General features: G+C 40.0%; 1 protein-coding gene across 4 annotated transcripts in view; it reads right to left on the bottom strand.

Annotated features, from left to right (window-relative positions):
- Positions 1–2375: 2375 nt before the first annotated feature.
- CALCRL (calcitonin receptor like receptor) overlaps positions 2376–20055 on the bottom strand; it is a 91511-nt gene continuing 73831 nt past the window's right edge. For all 4 annotated transcript variants that reach the window (XM_058189125.1, XM_058189144.1, XM_058189132.1 and 1 more), the window contains 5 exons: positions 13717–13777; positions 13523–13589; positions 8804–9022; positions 7554–7595; positions 2376–5534 (listed from right to left, as the gene is read on the bottom strand). In XM_058189125.1, the coding sequence (XP_058045108.1) occupies positions 5310–5534; positions 7554–7595; positions 8804–9022; positions 13523–13589; positions 13717–13777 (614 nt within the window). In that variant the 3' untranslated portion in view covers positions 2376–5309. The remainder of the gene's footprint in view (positions 5535–7553; positions 7596–8803; positions 9023–13522; positions 13590–13716; positions 13778–20055) is intronic.

The raw sequence follows: 20055 nt of genomic DNA, 5'->3' as shown, positions 1-20055 counted from the left end.
ATGAGGATAGTAAAACTGAGAGAAGACCAACAATCACCCAGATTTTGAGACTCTAGAAAGAGTACAGAGAAGACCAACAAAGATGACTAGGGGATTGGATGCTAAAATATATAAGGAACAGTTGCTGGAATTGGGTATGTCTAGTTTAATGAAAAGGTCTAAGGGTGATATGATAACAGTCTTCCATTATCTGAGGGCCTGCCACAAAGAAGAGGGAGTCAACCTACTCTCCAAAGCACCTGAGGGCAGGACAAAAAGCAATGGGTGGAAACTAATCAAGGAGAGAAGCAACTTAGAACGAAGAAGAAATTTCCTGATGGTTAGAACAATTAATCAATGGAATGACTTGCCTCCAGAAGTTGTGGGAATGCTCCAACACTGGAAGTTTTTAAGAAGAGATTGGACGACCATTTGTCTGAAACAGTATATATTCCTGCCTGAGCATGAGGTTGGACTGGAAGACCTCCAAGGTCCCTTCCAACTGTGTTATTCTCTTATTCTAGGAATCCTGAGGAAATGGTGCTTTTTGACATTTCATAAACTGACCTCATTTTCAAAACAAAAATGTTCATTCGTTTGAAGTAAAATTATGCAATATTAAGTATTTTTATGAGATACTAAAAGTAAAATAAGTTCTGTTTCGTTCTCTTGCATATTTTCAATGTCAAATTCTTAAAAGAAGTTTCAACTGTAGTCTGAAACGCCATTGTTTCAAGAGCTGTCTTTTATAGTAATATGTATAAATATGGTGGCACTTATGTTTGAATAAGCTACCTGAGAGGGAACATTTTCACCATCTTGTTTCCATTCAAATGTAATGCTTTCAGACTTATAATAGTACAGCAGTGAAGTATTAAGATTTGGGGCAAGAAACATTTGATGGATCAGTTTCCATTGCGTTCTATGAAATAAATATTTCAGCTGCATGCACTGGTGTTCCAAATTACCTTCTCAAAGCAGTGCCTTGCTCACTAATTAAAAAAAAATAAAATAAAGTCTTAGTAAATGGGTTTAGCTGTGTAAGTCTGTTCTGAATTGTCTTCAGATTTGTGCCAACCAAAATGACGCTACACATTGTACACTGTAGGAAAGATGATATCCTAGAACATGGGTGTCAAATTGGTGGCCCGCCGGCCAGATGAGACATGTGCAGGCCACACCCACCCCAGCTCCACAAAGGGAACAAAGTCATGAAACATCACGATGATGTGACGCTGCGAGTTTGACACCCGTGTTCTAGAAGATTACAACTTCTCAGAAGTCATCATCTCCTACTTCATAGAGATGAAGTTACCATAACCATGACCAAAAAAAAAAAGGAAAACAAAAAAGCTGGAACATGAGCACTTGGCTTTCCATGATGCAACACTTAAAACAGATGGAAGAAGGCTGTATTAGAATCAAAACATTACATTTTGTTGTGCAGGTTGGATCCAGATGTGATTCCAGATGTCAGCACATTGGACTTACTTTACGCAAATAACATCAGAAGTCCAAATCCATTTTTTGAAAATATGATTTCTCTGACCTGCATTCTGTTATACAGTTTTGCTTCATTTGTCTCATTTACATTACCTGTTACGTTCTTCTTAGCCTTGGGCTGAAGATGTGGAACGAACTTTTAGGGGAAGCTGGTTGCTGTTGTTGTTGGATTCCGTTCTGTTTTTGTTTCTGAGATGCAGCATATAATTATCCACTTAGTTTTGGTTTGAAGGATAAAAGCTTAACAATATCTTTTTTTCAAAAGATAATCATCATAGCCTGGACACAATCTTGATTGCAGTCGTGTTTTTCGAAACAAAGAGATGTGCCTGAAAATTTAAGGACCTTAAATGTCTGCTATCATCAGCAATTATAATACCCAAATAAATACACTGGCCATGCAATGAAAAAGTAAGATATAAGCATTTATCAACTGTCACCTAAATTTGCCCCTAGGATTATTGATAATAAAGTTGTCATTCTTTTTCAGTGGTTGGCTTTATATATAAGTTTTAGAACATCCCCCAAGAGCTTTCACCTATATGGTTAAACAAAAACTGTTTCAATGGCTAGGTCGACAGAGGAAGCTAACTTGAAATGAAATCAGCTACATTATAACCTTAGTTGGAGGTAAACCCAGATAAAGCAGTTAGCTCTGAAGCCATCTCAAATAACCAAACAGCGGCTGTCTGGTTGCAGAATGACAGTTAATGTGTAACTCTGAGAAAAGAGGAGATCCACACGCTTCAGAATACTTGGAGGGAGATTCTGCTGAAGAGGAACATTTTGTTCATTTATTTCAGGCATCGGAAGAACTTCAGTTATGTGCATGCATGATCAACAGCAGCGACTTGACCATTCTTCTGCTTTCAAATTAAATTGCAGTCAAGATATTTTTATGAGTTTTGAAAGGTTTATTTCACCTAACTTCGTGTGCTCCTGCATCTTTATTTTGCTATTCAGTTATACAAGATTTATCTTCCTTTAAAAAAAAAAAAGAAAAGAACGTTTCACAAAGGCACGGCATAAAGTTCTTACCAAACTTCCTTGAAAGACATTTACCTTATTCATATTTTGCACAGTTCTGGAGTTAAAAATACAGTAACAGTGGTAAATCACTTCTGAGTGTATGTAAAGGCAGAAGAATAACACCCAATAATCCTGAGCAATACAAAGTTAAACCAGTTCTCCTATGCAAGCCAGAAGAGGCTTCACTTCAGAAGGCTACAGCTACAATCTTCCAAACAACTAAGATGGCCTCAAATCCTACTGACTTCCATGTGGCTTCCATGTTTGTGGATAAGAGTGGAGGACACTTTGTTAATGTAAAGTGCTAACTGTAGCCCCTTAAGGATTCTCTACAAATTCCAATAGGATGGCCTCATTGGCCATTTCATCCATTTTCTACAAATGAACAAAGTGAGGCAAGCCCCCCCCCCCAAATATCAAATATGGAAATCTGCCTGTATAACAACATTTTTATTTTTTTTTGCTAATTTCACTTTGTCAATTCTGCCTGAACTGGCTCTGGAGAGTTCCCCAATGATCCAGAGTAGATTTGGAGACTATACACAGGGCTGTAAAAGGGAAAAAATAATTTGCCCTTCTTTCCTTTCCCTCCGGTCGTCAATGGAAGGAAAGAACTGCACTTTTCTCATTAGCTCTTTTAAAAAAAAAAGTCGTGGTCTAAACCACCCTACTTGTGCTTGGCCAACATCTATATGTTTGAAGCCAAAAGATTACCTGTCTTAGGTGTCTGAATTGAGGTGCCCAATATGATTAGATCATCAACATTTGGTCTTTGCTCACCCCAGTAGGAACAACCCATTTCTAGCTAGGATGTTGAGTGAGAATGTCTCTGCATCTTTGAAGTTTATAGAGCAATGATGGCTAACCTTTTTTGCCAAAAGCACAGGGGATAGCACGTGCGCGCATACCCACACCCATAATGCAATGTCTCCCATGCATGGCCCACGCAGGCGTGTGCGACACCCCTCCCCCCCACTTTGGACTTAGCAGGTCTCCCTGAAGCTTCTGTAGGCCGGAAATGGTCCATTTTTGGATTTTCGGTAGGCCCATTTTTTACCCCCCCCCCAGGCTTTGGAGGCTCTGGAGATTTTCCTGGAGCCTCCAGGAGGGTGAAAACAGACTCCCCTGGCCCTCTGGAGCAGGGGTCTTCAACCTTGGTCCCTTTAAGACTTGTGGACTTCAACTCCCAGAGTTCTTCAGCCATCTCTGCTGGCTGAGGGGCTCTGGGAGTTGAAGTCCACAAGTCTTAAAGGGACCAAGGTTGGAGACCCCTGCTCTGGAGGCCAGAAACAGCCCATTTCCGGACTTCTGAGAGGCCTGTTTTTCGCCTTCCACAGGCTCTGGAGGCTTTCCTGCAGCCACGTGGAGACTTCTGGGAGGGAGGGGCAGCATGGGCATGCATGCACATTTCCCACATGTGCGGAAGAGCCCTAAAAATCAGCTGGCCAGCGGGAGACACACGCACATGCGCATTGGAGCTGACCTAAGGCGACAGCTTGTCTGCCCGCAGAAATGGCTCTGCGTGCCACTTGTGGCACTCGTGCCATAGGTTCGCCATCCCGGTTATAGAAGGATACGATCAACGACGTTTATAAGTATTCCACATTCTGGCTGTGGGGATCATGGAGCCCCTGTGGGTATGCTACATCTGTTACTAGACTTCTCATAATGATTTTTCTCACCCAAGGTTCCCACTCAGGAAAAATAAATAAATTAGGGTATGAGCCTCATCAGTCCTCTCTGCTCTCTAAAAGACTCAGCTGTTGCACTGTCTTCTGTTGTTCTTATTAAAGCATCTGCCCAATCAGAGAAGCCTATTTGCAAATTACCATACTTTTTTTAAAAAAAAAATTGGCACCAGACTTCTTTACTGGATACAAATCAACCACCAACACTGCCATAATACCTTCAAAACATGTCCTGCAATACATGTATGTATGTATGTATGTATGTATGTATGTATGTATGTATGTATGTATGTATTAAAACAAATGGGAAGCCACAGAGGCACAGAAAATCCACCTTGTCATCACAGTTCCTATGCCTACCAGATATTGGGATGACTATATTCTTTTCCATTGCTTACAGGAACTGAAGGGAAGAGGCATATTTGAAAATGTTGGCCCTCATATGTCTAGTAAATTTGAATCCACTTTATTTAGAATATTGCAGATTGGTTTGCATCCATCTTTGTCAGACATAGAAGTTGCACAGTCAAACCAAAAAATGCTTTGCATTTAGTGATTTTTTCCCCCTTCAAGATTTAGACTGTGTTTGTTGGTTGCACTTAAGACAACAGAATATGATAAATACCATATATACAAGTTTTGAAGCAACAAAATGGCTGCAAAATGACAACCCAGTCAAGATACAAACTGCTGAAAAAAATACAGAACTTTCTTTGATTCCCTTCATACAAAATAAATTGCCCAATTTGTCTACACAGTAGAAGTTGAAGAGGCAAAGTTTATCTATCTCCAGATATATTCATATGCAGAAAACATATATACAAGTACAGATCTAACTAGGGCATGATTGATCCCATTAAAATCTCAACCAGCATCTTTCTGAATGTTTTAAATCCAGAGGTTGAAGCTTAGCGTTCCAATGATTGGGTGTCACCAGCTCCAGTATACCAGCATTCACATGCGAAGATATGCTAATGCATGTGAACACAATAAACAAATTGAAACTCATTGCATTCTTCAAGAACAGCCATTTCCCCCAAAAGTCACTGCTGCTCAGGGACCCATCTATTTGAAATAACATATTGGTTCAGAACTGACAGTCTTCTGTAATCACCCATACAGCTTTTCAGGTTTAAAAGCAACATTTTCCATCTCGCTAAAGCTTTTTCCATTTAAATGTTCACTGGGGCAGTCGTGGTTAAAACTGAAGCTTTGGCCATCGGTGAAGGAGGAAGAAACTGTATAAGAAGCTGACCGGAGACCATCGGAGTGGGCAAAACTGTGTTCGAACTGGATCCTGTACTGATTCCAGTGCCTCCGTAGGACAGACTGAACCTATTTTAGAAAAGAAGAAAAAAATAATAACCGATAGACGTTAAAGGGGGAAAAAACTGGGACTTGTTTTCTTTCTCTTCTACTCTAGATCAACAATTGCATATCGTTGGTCAAGATTTAAGTCTATTGAATTTTTCCCCCTTTCCAGTGACTTAGAAGGAAGAACACAGCACTGAGCAACTAGACAAGACAAGAAAAGATATCTCAAAAAGTCAAGGTATAAGGGGAAAAACATATACAATAACCTTGCATTTTTAGATGGTTTATTAAGTCACTTGAATAATTTAATGCTATACAAATTACGGAGTAAGCGTTCTTGAATAGCATTAATAACTATTAAATGCTGATTTATATTTATATTTCCACTTTCCATTTCCACCGCACTGAGACCTGAATTCTGTAATGGGGGGTTATTCTCCTTAGGAACTTTATGGCCCCAAATGTATCCCAAATACCGTTAATTGAATTTCAGTTCATCCCAGTTCTCTAATAACCAAAAGAGCCTTTGATTTAGGTGCTTAAAGACACAGAAATGTGAATTCAATGACTGGAAAATGTTACAAAACGCTTCCCAAAATAGTAGTTGTGTTAACCTGTTACAAGAACAGCAAAGAACTTTCAGGCAGCACAAAAAGATTAACACACATGCATTATAGAAGCTTTTATGGAACTTGATCACTTCTAACACTTCTAATAGTTCCATAACAATTGTTATAATTAGCCTTGAAATTGTTGGCCTGCAAGGGAAATCTCTGGTTGAAAGGCTGCTTGAGAATCCACATATATCTCTCCGATCAATTATAAGGACAGAGAGATTACATATGTACGTAATATATTTTCTGTAACACTACTGATCAATTTTAGATGCTCAGCGGCATGTGAGACAGTATATTTTTGTTGGCTTAATTCTGCAGGATTTTTGAGTTGACAAATCTGATTTATATTCCCATCAAGCTGGTGGAAAAACTGTTTCCTGAATAGAGTTCACCTTGGTTAAAAATATGTTGGCCAATACAAATGAAGCCACATAAGGTCTGAATTTGTTTACCCATTTCTTTGGAAGGATGTTCTGTTTTACAATAGTTTCCGTTCATACAATGTGGTAAGCCACCTGTGCAACAGGAAGTTTGATTTACTAGAGGCCTTGATGAAATGTGAATGGAATTCATTGCCTCTAAGAACAGTTGATAGCAGAAGAGAAAGACTGCAAATCTGCTCTGTTATAGATTTAAGAGATGTTGAAGGGAATCTTGGGCTCAAAATCATCAGGTCCTGAGCAATGTTTCCCATTCATAATAATTATTTGGAGAGCAACAATTTTCTGTCATGAATCATAAAGATTTATACTTTGAAAACTAATCAACAGGTTGTAAGGGTCTTGTAGTTTGAGACCATCAAAATAATAACTGAAAAACCTACAGCCATGTGTAGGTTTCACGGATAATTCTGGCTTAAATCCATTGATTTATTTTGTTTTTACTTGCTAGAAATTTATTTATTATATTTGGTGCTTATATTTTAGAAAGTCATTGTTTCCCTTTTCAGCTACAGGCAAGAAATTATTCCAGACAGAAAGTTCAGTGTGACTCATTGAAAGGTACAGTGCAGGGGTATCAAACTGGCGGCCCATGGGCCAGATGTGTCACACACAGGCCATGCCTATCCCAGCTCTGCAAATGGGAAAATGTCACAAAATGTCACATGACAGCAACATGATGCAGCAAGTTTGACATCCATGGTGTAGTGCATTCTCTTTGAGCATTTGTGTGGGAAAATGACTAAAGTAGCAGAGGGGCTGGGGGTGGGGAAAGACGGTTAATAGCTAATGGAAGACAATCTTCTTAAAATTCCATGAAAGATGCAGAATGATTTAAGCTTGATCTGGAACCATCCTAAAAGCCTTTTCTTTACTACTATTAGCTCTAGTTACTTTTAGAACCTCAAATACAGCTAGGCTTCAAACCAGCAATCCAACTCATTCATAAAAAAACAAAAAGATATATAAATGAATTACTGTACCTCTCCATTAAAAAAACAGAAAATCGTTGCCACCAGCAAACCCTGCAGAGTAAAAGAAAAAATTATTACTTGCCTTACATATGTTTGTATTTGATAAATGAATGATATTATAACCCAAACCAGGCATACCCTCTGAAGTCATTCCATGGCTATGCTTTTAGCAGATCCCTGAACTGTATCTCATGCCATTCCAGAGGAATCTTAATTATCAAGAATACTTTGGCGAAAGAGTGACAGGCAGCTGGAAGCCAGTGGGGTTTACAGTTCATGAATATCATTTGATTTAATCTTCATTGATCCATCCTAGTTAGACCAACTTAAATAGGACTGGAAGAAGGGGATTCTAAAATATCTACCCAAAAATGATACCTTTCATGCACTAGCTCTCTGCTGGCTGCAGCTTTGATGTCATTTGCTCTAATCTGAAAATTGTTCTTCTCTTTCTAATCATGATTTCACTTGGCTTTACACTGGATCTTATGGCTATTCCATAGCCAAATGTTACTGAGTTTACATTGGATCAGGTGGCTTATTCCATAGTCAGATGTTACTGGCTAAGAAAACTGATCTTAGAAAGAGGTCTGCCAGAGCAGTTAGCTACAAAGTTTAGATTAGAAGGAACTCATGCATGATTGTAAAAGGCCAGGCTACAAAAAACATTTTTAATCCCTTTTATATCTTTTATATCACTCTGCTAAACAAAAAAAACTAAACATTTTATATCACTCTGCTAAACAAATAATTCCATCAACACTGTCAAACTATTTACTGAATCTGCACTACTATTAATCTTCTCATAGTTCCCATCACTAATCTCTTTCCATTTATGACTGTATGATTATAACTTGTTGCTGGCAATCCTTATGGTTTATATTGATATATTGACCATCAACGGTGTTGTAAATGTTGTACCTTGATGAACGTATCTTTTCTTTTATGTACACTGAGAGCATATGCACCAAGACAAATTACTTGTGTGTCCAATCACACTTGGCCAATAAAAATTCTATTCTATTCTATTCTATCTTCAGAAAGGCAATCCTGAAGGCAAAAAATGTGAAGGACTTGTTCCCTTTCCCTCATTCTTACATTGTCATTCAGTTCTCAACATGAGAAATCTGAGAAAAATAGTGTACTCAAATATATATTCAGGACTTCCAACTGCTGCTTCAATAAGAAATCAGTTAATTTACTCATTTTGTATCGGTTCCAAGCACTATAAATTCCCAACACTTCTGAAGCCTTGATACCTGATAGTGCATCAGGATATGCGTCACATAGTTGAAAATCTCTATAGCAACACGACCTTGGGGCTGCCATGGGACCAACACAAATTCAATGCCGAGTAGGGGCACCAGTATGAGGGTGGCTCTGACTGCCTTCATGTAGAGATTGGATTCCGCCTGATGGGTGACTTTTAACTTTGTGATTAGAACACGGACAATGTTCAACAGGAAAAAGAGATTCACCTGGAAGGGAAAGAAGAACATTCTGTGAATGTTTATGATTTTCTTTTACAGATCATATGTTGCACATTCAAACTGAATCCCCAAAAGTATCTGAATTGTGATGGGAAGATTTGTGGTTGAAATGATAGGGATAGGAGGTCCAAATTATTTGTGATAAAAAACTTTAAAAATGCAAGTGTTTAAAATAGCACGTATTTGGCATTAACCCTACTATATGATTTAAAGACCCTTTTATTTCAAAAGAGGATAAATGATTGTTTGCATTGTTTTATTATATTTTTCCAAGATAGCTATAATTAGTAAATGATTTGGTCACTTTGCATCAGTAAATAATGAAAATTCAGGAACAATCTCTGAAACATCTCTGGATAGACCAGACCAATCCTGTCAAAAACCAATTTTTACCAAAAACTAATAAAGGCGACTTTATTAGGTTATTCTTAGCACTATTAATACATTTTACATGGTTTATCACGAAAGAACGTTACCTTGAAGAAAGACATAACAAATTAAAAGTTTTCTACATCATACATAGAATAACTACAGCTAGTTAAATCTACAATATTTTCAAGGAAACTGGTCAAACGTTTTGGAATTGTTTTGGATCTTCTCATATGTTGTTCTGTTTCCTCTATTTTTTTTTGTTCCTCCTGCTTTTAAATTCTGTATTAATATGATGTTAGTAATTGTCCTGATTATTTAAAGCACAGGGGTTCAGTATTATGTAAATGTATCAAACTTGACATTTGGATTTTTAAATTTTTGTTATTATGTTGCTGGAGTTATTGTTCTTTCCTTTTTTTTTTTTTTGTATTTAAGGAATAAAATCAGAGGAAAATATCCATGCACACATACAAGTAGTCCTCAGTTCGTTTAGTGACCATTCAAAGTTATAACAGCACTGAAAAAAAGTGCTGTTATAATGTTTTTCTCAGTTACGTCCATTGCTGCATCCCCATGGTCACGTGATCAAAATTTGGACACTTGGCAACCTTCTCGTAGTTACGATGGTTCCCCATTGACTTTGTCTGTCAAGATGGTTGCAAAGGAGAATCACACGAAGTATCGGTCATCAGAAATTTATAGAAGAGCAACTCTTGATACCTTTGCTTCCCCCAGTGATGATGGCCAGTTCTTCAGCTCCTTTTGGTCCTACCTCAAAATCTGTACAGTATACGTTTTATCTTCTATGTAAGTGATGTAAGGAACTATTTTGAGAAACATGCTCTTTCTTTACATTTTGTAACTAGAATTTCCCTCTGTCCCCTCCAAATATGGAGTAGTCCCAAAAGACATGAATTTCATCAGAATTTGAGCCTTTTGACTCACTGCTGTAGCATGAAACTATTTTAAGAATAAGCTCCAGGAAAATAGAATAAGAAACTATGCCTCACAAAGAAAAGCAATTCCAGATCTCTAAGTTAGGCTGAAGGAGGCTCCTACTAGGTAATGGTACCAGCATTCTTTTCTCTTAGGAGACAATAGGACAATAGAATCATCTCCTTTTGTTTCTTAGGAGACAATAGGAGACAATTCTGGTGTTTGCATAACTGCATGAAAAGCTTAATCTCACTTGGGAGTATGACTGTGCACACAGTCCCAGCTTCTCTTCTTTCCAGCCTCCACACATTCGGTGGAGGAGGACAGCTTATTTGTGTTGACATTAATGTGACTACACCTTTTTGTGAGAGAATCAAATAAGGAGGCTGGTTTGTTCTGATAACTACTGCCTCAAGCCAAGGCAAATACAATCACCCCCACTTCCAGATTCAGTGAAGGCTGCAGAGAAACTGGGGTAGGATTAAGTGCATGGTCCTGGTCTCTTTGCGTTTTGTATTTTCTACTGATTTGAGCTCTCTCCTGGAGCCAGGAAGTAGACCATCAAAAGGCCATAAGAGCAACAGCCAATGTTAATGTGATCACCATTCATTTCTGTGAGTATTGGTCACCAAGCTGTGACCAATCGCTTAATCCTTCAAACTCCAATTCCTCTGATATTTGCCAGGTTCTCTACCAATCATCAGTTAAGAGGGACTTTATTGTAATCCATTACTTTCTTTGGAAATAAAGTTGTCTTGTCAGGGGGAAAAAAATAGAGGGAAAGTGTGACTGTAGAAAGCATCCAACCTGCCTTCCATTGAGGACTTGTATACTGCATGAGTCAAAAAGAGAACTGTGAAAATATTTACAGACCCCCTCACATCCTGGACATAAACTGTTTCAGCTCCTACCTTCAAAACGACGCTATAGGGCACAGCACACCAGAACCACTAGACACAAGAACAGTTTTTTCCCAAACGCCATCACTCTGCTAAACAAATAATTCCCTCAACACTGTCAAACTATTTACTAAGTCTGAGCTATTATTAGTCTTCTCATTGTTCCTGTCATCCATCTCCTCCCACTTATGACTGTACGATTGTAACTTTGTTGCTGGTATCCTTAAGATTTATATTGTCTGTTTCCCTATGACTGTCATTAAGTGTTGTACCTTATGATTCTTGATGAACATATCTTTTCTTTTACGTACACTAGCATATGCACCAAGACTAATTCCTTGTGTGTCCAATCACACTTGGCCAATAAGGAATTCTATTCTATTCTATCCTGTGGAGGAAATGGCAAGGTACAAGTCGGCTAATTTGCTTCCTGATGAATGAGGACATTGAGACTAGCCACTACTGGAATAGATACAATTCCCTCTCTAAGCTAACCATTTCATAAGAACCCTCATTACAGAAAAACCCCAATGATGAAAGCAAAACAAAACATTGGTCTACTACTATAAACTTTTACATTGATTCTTAGTCTGCAATCTTGGAATAAATTCCATTAAATATAATGGAACTTACATCGCATATGTTACCACTCTTTTGAAAGCAGATCTGTCAATGCTTGATGTCCTTTCATGATATTCATTGCCCTTTTCCATACCTTTTCCAATCACCATCATCTTCTTTTAACGAACCCATAATCCCTTGCAGGATGGAGTCTGGGCAACTGAACGAAGCTAGCAGAGTGTTTACTGGCTGGATGCCCTTCCTGTCACCAATGCGGAGTTTTGTTCAGCAGATTGAACTCATAGCCTCCTGACTGTGAGGCAAGAGCTCCACTTCTAGGCACCACACCTTTTCCAATACTGTAATATAACTGTTCAGTGGGTGACCAGAATCAGAGCAAGTATTTAAAAATATAGCTGTATCAATTTATATACGCAACTTACCACTATTCATTTATGATAATTTCTCGGATGTTTTTATACTGCGGGAAGCCAAAATGACATCCAATATTCAGTATTAAAACCAGTGATTATGCAACAAGTAGTTTTAGTTTCAGCCTCTTTCCTAATGCATACAAGCAACAGCTGAGGCCAGGATCTGATTAGGAAAGTGCTTGTTTCCCAAACATGTGAAGGCTATAACTCTCAAAAGGCACTTGGATGACTATCCTGACTTCAGGCAAACTTTTTCAGAAGACAAACAGTTGCTGGAAAGGAGAACTTCTTGTTCAAGCTTATGAGAAAATTGTTGATGGGACTTTGGCACACTTCTTATGAATGCCACTCCTCAACGAGTTCCAGCCAAGACCTTTGCTATTAGTATCTGCAGCGTCTAGTGCTTGAGCCAAGATCGCTTTTTTCCATTTCTCCAAAGTTTTCTTTTTCATCAGAGATCTTTTTTTAAAAAAAATTCATCTTCTCTGGCTTCGCCGGCTATTTAGAAGGCTATGGTGTTACAATAGCTAAGGTTGGTAGTGCTGCTCCTGCTGTTTTCCATTACCATGTTCCTTATCATTCTGCAGTTCCCCCAAACTGTTTCCTGCTTTGAAAAGCTATTTCAAAAACCGAGAGAATAGCTCACAAAGCTATTCTCTCAGGCTCCCTTCGCTGGGGATGAAAAGTGGAAAAGCTAGGGAGGCTGCAGAATACTGGAGAGATTTCTTTTTTACAATGGAAGTTGTAGCTGAAGTTGAAGGCACCCTCAAAACAAGAGCTTTGCCCCCCTCCCATCACTTTGTTTTTATAAGCAAGGTTGGAGAGAAAAAAACTGAACATCTGTTGAGCATGAATATAAATGGTAACCATAGAACTCCTAAGCATCACAGTGCTGCTATTGCATAACTAAATCAGCCTGCCAGGAGGCGAGGAAAACTGGTGGAAACAGCCCTGCTCAGCAGGTACATTATCAGGCCGGCTGGAGCAACTTATCCTGCTCCATGCTAACGTCAATCTGTCCCAGGGGCCCAATAGTACAGACACGCAACTCTTTGGATTCCAACCAATGAAACAAGACTATCACAACACTGACATCAAACGCTGACACATTTCATAACTTCACAAGAAATCCCTACCCTCAAATGTAGGTGACCACGTTCGATTTGCTTGTTGTTTAGTTTACGGCCATTTAAATAAAAAATTAACAGTCCTTACAGATTGAGAAAACATAAAACCAAGGATGTTCTTCTTTTTTTTTAAAGAGATTGTCTTTAAAAGTTTCATACCAAAAGAGCAACGCAAATAGGACCATGGACGATGTATAGCAGATGAGTCTCTGAACTGATCCAGCAGCTGCAGAATATTAAAACAAAAGCAAAAAAAAAAAAAAGTTAAAGAATAATGATAATGTTGTCCTCTTTCTTGTAAGAGACTTTTTTTTTTTAAATTAGAAACTCTTTCAAAGACAGGAGTGACTTACTTGTCATCGAAATATAAGCTTCTGGCTACAGCATGTATGCAGGAAGGTATCAACGGGAAGCCTGTGAAGAGCAAATGATGGGTTTCTTACTGAGACATCTCAACTTTGGGAGTGCAGAAGCAAAAGGTGGTATGGCCTTTGCCAGGATTCTCACAAGGACCACTAGGAAATTATCAACCTTCCCTCCCAGCAGATGGAAGAGCAGGCACTTGGAGATAGGGGCTTCAACTGACTGGCAGCAGAAGGCAGCGTGATGGAAGAATCTTCCCATTTGCAACCCTCAGTTAGCAACAGCAATAGCCCTTAGACTTATATACTGCTTCATAGTGCTTTTACAGCCCTCTCTAAGTGGTTTACAGAGTCGCCCTATTGCCCCCAACAATCTGGATCCTCTTTTTACTGACCTCGGAAGGATGAAAGGTTGAGTCAACCTTCAGCCTGGTGAGATTTGAACTGCCGAACTACAGCTAGCAGTCAGCTGAAGTAACCTGCATTGCTGAACTCTAACCACTGCCACCTCAGCTCTTAGATCCTCAGAATGGTCTTTTTAATACCTTGGTCTTGTACCTTCTTCCTCTATCTCAGGGGTGTCAAACTTGTGACATCATGGTGGCGTCATGTGACATATTGCAATTTCTCCCCCCTTGGCTAAACCAGGTGTGGGTGTGGCCAGGGTGTGATACATCCGGCCTGTGGGCCGTGAGTTTCACAGCCCGGCTCTATCTCCTATTGCCTAGGCTAGGGGTCAGCAATCTGCAGCTCTGGAGCCATATATGGCTCTTTCACCTCTCTGCTGCAGCTCCCTGTCACTCAAAATATGTGTCACAACCGCCAATGTGTGACACCTACCAGCATGTGATTTATTGAGCTTTTCAACCCCCAGTAGGCCAACCATGAATAAATCCAAGAAAAGAAAAGTTTTGGAAGAAAACAGAATGTTTAATACAACTAAATATGATAGTTTTGTAGCTGCTCAGGAAATAGTCAGGCATGGGAAGGGTTTTGTGGCTCCGGGTGTTTTCTTTTCTGTGGGAAACGGGTCCAAATGGCTCTTGGAGTGTTTAAGGTTGCAGACACCCCTAGGCCCTAGTTTTCCTTCCCTTATAGGACTAATTGCTTTTGACTAAAAAACACTCATGTAAAATATAATAAAATAAGCATATAATCTAGTATTGCATCTGCAGTCACTCAACCACCCTTTTCAAATATATTATCCATTATGTGTCTTCAGAACAATAGCACTGACTGGCTGGCTTTGCTTCAGGCATCTTATCGTGCAGCTTCCTTCATTCTGGATACCTAGCTATTGGCATACCCACGGAGAGCAACAGTCCGTGTAACCAAATTTGAGCAACAACTAAAGGAACAGTTTTCAGCAGGACAATTAAAAAAAACTGTGTAGATTTTCACACTTTCAATACATCAAAAACAAATCAAGAAAACAAAAGGAGGGAGTGAGGGAGGTTCTTTTAATCTTTAAGGACAGCAAGGTCCCCTGGATGACATTAGCATATTGCTGTTCTGTCCCGTCCCCCCACCAGTCCCAAGGATCATAGCACGGCACCATAATCACATACGCTGCATTCATTTTGAGATTCAGATGCAAATCTTAGTGGGATAATATATACTTTGGAAGCAGAAGATCTCAAGCTCAGTTCTTAATATGTGAGGTTATAAGGTTTAGGGATTGGGAAATTTTCAACCAACGCTCATACATGGATGCAGATTCTTATGTTCCTATTCCATTGTTACCAGTGGGACAAAGATAGAAAACTGCTATTCTTGGAAATGCTTTCTTTGAACTAGTGATGAAATACAAATTTTTTTACTACGAGTTCTGTGGGCATGGCTTGTTGGATGTGGTGTGACTTGCTGGGCATGGTAGGGGAAATCTCCATTCCCACCCCACTCCAGGGGAAGGATACTGCAAAATCTCCATTCCCTCCCCACTCCTGGGAGAAGAATATTGTAAAATATCCATTCTCACCCCACTCTGAGGCCAGCCAGAGGTGGTATTTGCCAGTTCTCTGAACTACTCAAAATTTCCACTACTGGTTCTCCAGAACCTATAAGAACCTCCTGGATTTCACCCCTGCTTTGAACCATATTGTCCGCTATGGTACCAAAACGCGGTCATTACTGTGAGACTGGTGTCCATTTCAACAGGTACTGAAAGTGATCTAGAAAAAGAACCAACTAACTCCATAACAATATATGTCTATGGAGATTTTCAGTCATCCAGGTCATGGTTGTCGCAAAGGTGCTTTGTCAAGAGGCAACTGGACTTTCTAGTTTTTCTTTGAAGACATTTCGCTTCTCATCCAGAGCTGAAGAAGCTTCTTGGATGAGAAGTTAAACGTCTTCAAAGAAAAACCAGAAAGTCCAGTTGCCTCTTGACAAAGCACCTTTGGGGCAATATAGACTGTAGTTTATCAAAACATATGTTACAATAAATCTGCTAATCTTTGAGGGATTTTATATATAGGTTTTTTTGGGTGGTTTTTGTTTTTCACTGGCTCTTCTGAATGTTGGGCATTTCCTTATCAGTTAGTTCTACAGTAGCATCCTCTGGCTCTGTACTATATGGATATAATACAAATAAAGGGAAGATAACACTACTTTTCTATACTTTCAATATAAGATCAATGTTGTATAGCGTACAATTTGATTATTAAACAGTGAATTGGCTGTGGAGCATTCAGAAGCTTATTGCCTAATCATACTTTTCCACTGATGCCAGGCCATCCAGAAGGCTCAAAACTGATATATATAATCAGACCAAACTTTATTTATTCTATCTATTTATATAGCTGTCCATCTCTGTGAGTCTAGGTGGTGGACAATGATTAAAGTAAAACAAATACATATGCAAAAATTAAAATACATAGCAGTCAGGAAAGCCAATAATCATCCACATTGCCAGGAGACAGGTCCTGTCACATACTTAGGGTCGCTTGCCTGAGCACAGAACCAAGTTTTTAGAGACTTATGAAAGCACAGCAAGATCGGGGCCAACCTAATCTCCAAGGGAAGAATGTGCCAAAAACTGAGTGCAATGGCAGAAAATGCTCATTTTCTGAATCCTGTGAGCCTGCGTTTTCAGGTACTGAAAGTGATCTAGAAAAAGATCATGCCATCCTGCTGGAGAGATAAGACATGGGGAAACAACTGGAAAAGATGGTCCTTTAAGTAACCAGGCCCCAGGTTTTAAAGGTAATAACACTCAGCAGCACACTGGCAACCAATGCAGCTCACGGAGTAATGGTGTTGAATGCATGAAATAATCTGTGCCATCAACTGCATTATGCACCAACTGCAACTTCTGAATGTTCTTCAAGGAAAGCCCCATGTAGAGCTCTTTGCAGTAGCCCTGATGGAAGCCATGATGACATGACAAACCCATGCGTAAGCCTCATCTTCAAGCAGGAACTGTGAGTTCAGCAGGATCTCCAGATTGTGCACCAGGTCTGAAGCAATGCCACCTCATTCTTCTATGAGAACCAAATATGAAAGATTCCCAGTACCAGGAGGTCTGAACACCTAAAGCTTCTCAGTCTTCCTTGAGATGAGCCAAAATTTATTCCACCCCACCCAGGCCTCTAGATACTAGAGTCCAGTCTCTGGGTACTAGAATAGGATGTCCATGACATCACTCAAAACGCCTGGGAGAGATACTGGTGATATAATCCCCAACCTTTGCATGACCTCACTGAAAGTTTAACATATAGATGCTAAATAGGAAAGAAGAGAGAACTGAATCCTGCAATACTCCACATTGTAGAGGGTGTGCACTAGATCTTGCTCCCTACCCCAACAACTATTGGAACCAGCTCTGGAGGAAGGAGATGTTGAACAACACAAAGCCACCTCAGTACCTCCCCCCAGGTCTAAATCCCAACTGAAAGAAGTCCAGACAATCCATTTTTTTGAGAGTTCTCTGAAGCTGTAATGTGACTGTCTTTTCTAGAACCTTCTCTAAAAAAGGGAAGATTGGAGAATGGATGAAAATGATACAGTTGAGTCAGGTGATGGCCACTTGAGGAGTCAGTCACCATGACCTTTTTAAAGTTGGTGGGTCTCCCCTCCCTCAAGGAGAAATTGACCACCCCCCAACTCCTATCACAAGTCTTACCTCAGGTGCCTAAACCAACCGTATCATGGGTATTCACGGATCTATCACAATATCATCTCTTTTTTTTGCTATTGTCCAAGAATGGTTATCCAGAGCTCTTCGTACATGGAAAATTTCCATTTTTGTTTAAAAACAAATACAATTTAACATCACGTCGGCATTGTAATCATTTGACTTTGTTCCACGAGCCTGATTAAAAATCATTTGCTTGGAAAGGGCCTTTGTCAAGAAAGCTAAAAAGCTATTTCTGTTTAGGAAATGAAAGACTGTTGTTTGTTAAACTGCCAATGCTCCTGCAACTAATTCTAACATTTAACAAATCTCAGTTGACTAAATAAGCTTGTTTTAGTCCCATTGCCATTAAGATATAATTTTAGCCAGATGTTAAAGCCCATTGCACCTTTAATCCATTCATAAGCACATGAGGTTTTCAGAGGGAGGCCACTAAATTCATGCAGTCAGGCAAACATTCTAAGTGCTTCATTGGAACTCAGCCCATGAAAGTTGACCACAAGCATCTTTTCCCTTACCACCATGCTTGTTTTCAAGCCAGTTTCATCAGAAGAGAAAGCAAGAAAGCACAAGTGGCTTGAGACCAAGTTTTGCTACTCAACTGATGTGGCAAGGGAATTTTGAGTATTGCATCAGTAAAACATCTCAACTTTTGATGCAATACTGGCAGTAGAGAAATTCCCATAGAAGAAGTAGACATTAGACATATATACATACTTCAGGCTGGATGTCAGCCAGTTTATTCTGACTCAGGTCAGTCGAAATTACAGTTGGGCGGATTCAAAACCATTCTTGGTGCCTGCTCCTCTTCGTTTTATCATAATTTATATTCATATGTTAATTATGTATATTTTAACCATGCATATTTTAATTATGCTCCATATCTGTTAGTTGCCCTTTTGGATGAAAAAGTGGGTAGGAATCAATTCAGCCAGTAAATAATCAAAATGTTCACAAGAATATTTTAGAGCACAGTTTTAAATTCAGATTTCTGATATTTTCCAACTCTAACTGGCTTCTTCAGAGGTGAGTTTCAGCAGGTTCTGACCAGTTCTGTAGATAAATACCACTGCTGGCTGGCCCCAGAGTGGGGTGGGAATAGAGATTTTGGAAAATCCTTCCCCCAGGAGTGGGGAGGGAATGGAGATTTTGCAATATCCTTCCCCTGGAGTGGTGAGGGAATGGAGCTTTTAGAGCATCCTTCCCCTGCCATGCCCACCAAGCCACGGCCACCAAGCCATGCCATGCCCACCAAGCCATACCCACAGAACTATTAGAAAAAAAATTTGAAACCCACCACTGGGCTTTAATAATAATATTTATTTATTTATTTATTTATTGTTTATATTTATATACCGCCCTATCTCCCAAAGGACTCAGGGCAGTTTACAGGCATTTAAAAGCAAAAAATACAATAAATACAATTCTAAAAACAATTAAAAAACTTATTCAAAAGCCTTAATTAAAAATATAAAAATTAAAACCCAAGATAAAACCCACAAACTAAAATCTAACTCAGTCCTGCGCAGTTAAATAGATATGTTTTAAGCTCATGGAAGGTCCAAGGTCCGAAGCTGACAAAGTCCTGGGGCAGTTCATTCCAGAGGGTGGGAGCCCCACAGAGAAGGCCCTTCCCCTGGGCGTCGCCAGACGACATTGCCTCGCTGACGGCACCCTGAGGAGTCCCTCTCTGTGAGAGCGCACGGGTCGGTGAGAGGTATTCGGTAGCAGCAGGCGGTCCCGTAGATAACCCGGCCCTATGCCATGGAGCGCTTTAAAGGTGGTCACCAAAACCTTGAAGCGCACCCGGAAGGCCACAGGCAGCCAGTGCAGTCTGCGCAGGATGGTGTTATACGGAGCCACGAGGGCTCCTCTATCACCCGCGCAGCCGCATTCTGGACTAACTGCAGCCTCCGGATGCCCTTCAAGGGGAGCCCCATGTAGAGAGCATTGCAGTAATCCAGGCGAGACGTCACGAGTGCGTGGGTGACTGTGCACAGGGCATCCCGGTCCAGAAAGGGGCGCAGCTGGCGCACCAGGCGAACCTGGTAAAACGCTCTCCTGGAGACGGCCGTCAAATGATCTTCCAAAGACAGCCGTTCATCCAGGAGGACGCCTAAGTTGCGCACCCCCTCCATCGGGGCCAATGACTCGCCACCGATGGTCAGCCGCGGATTTAGCTGACTGTACCGGGA

The sequence above is a fragment of the Ahaetulla prasina genome, chromosome 1 (assembly GCF_028640845.1).
Source record: "Ahaetulla prasina isolate Xishuangbanna chromosome 1, ASM2864084v1, whole genome shotgun sequence".
NCBI lineage: Eukaryota > Metazoa > Chordata > Lepidosauria > Squamata > Colubridae > Ahaetulla > Ahaetulla prasina.
Note: the sequence above shows the minus strand (reverse complement) of the source record. Positions and strands in the feature narration are given on the sequence as shown.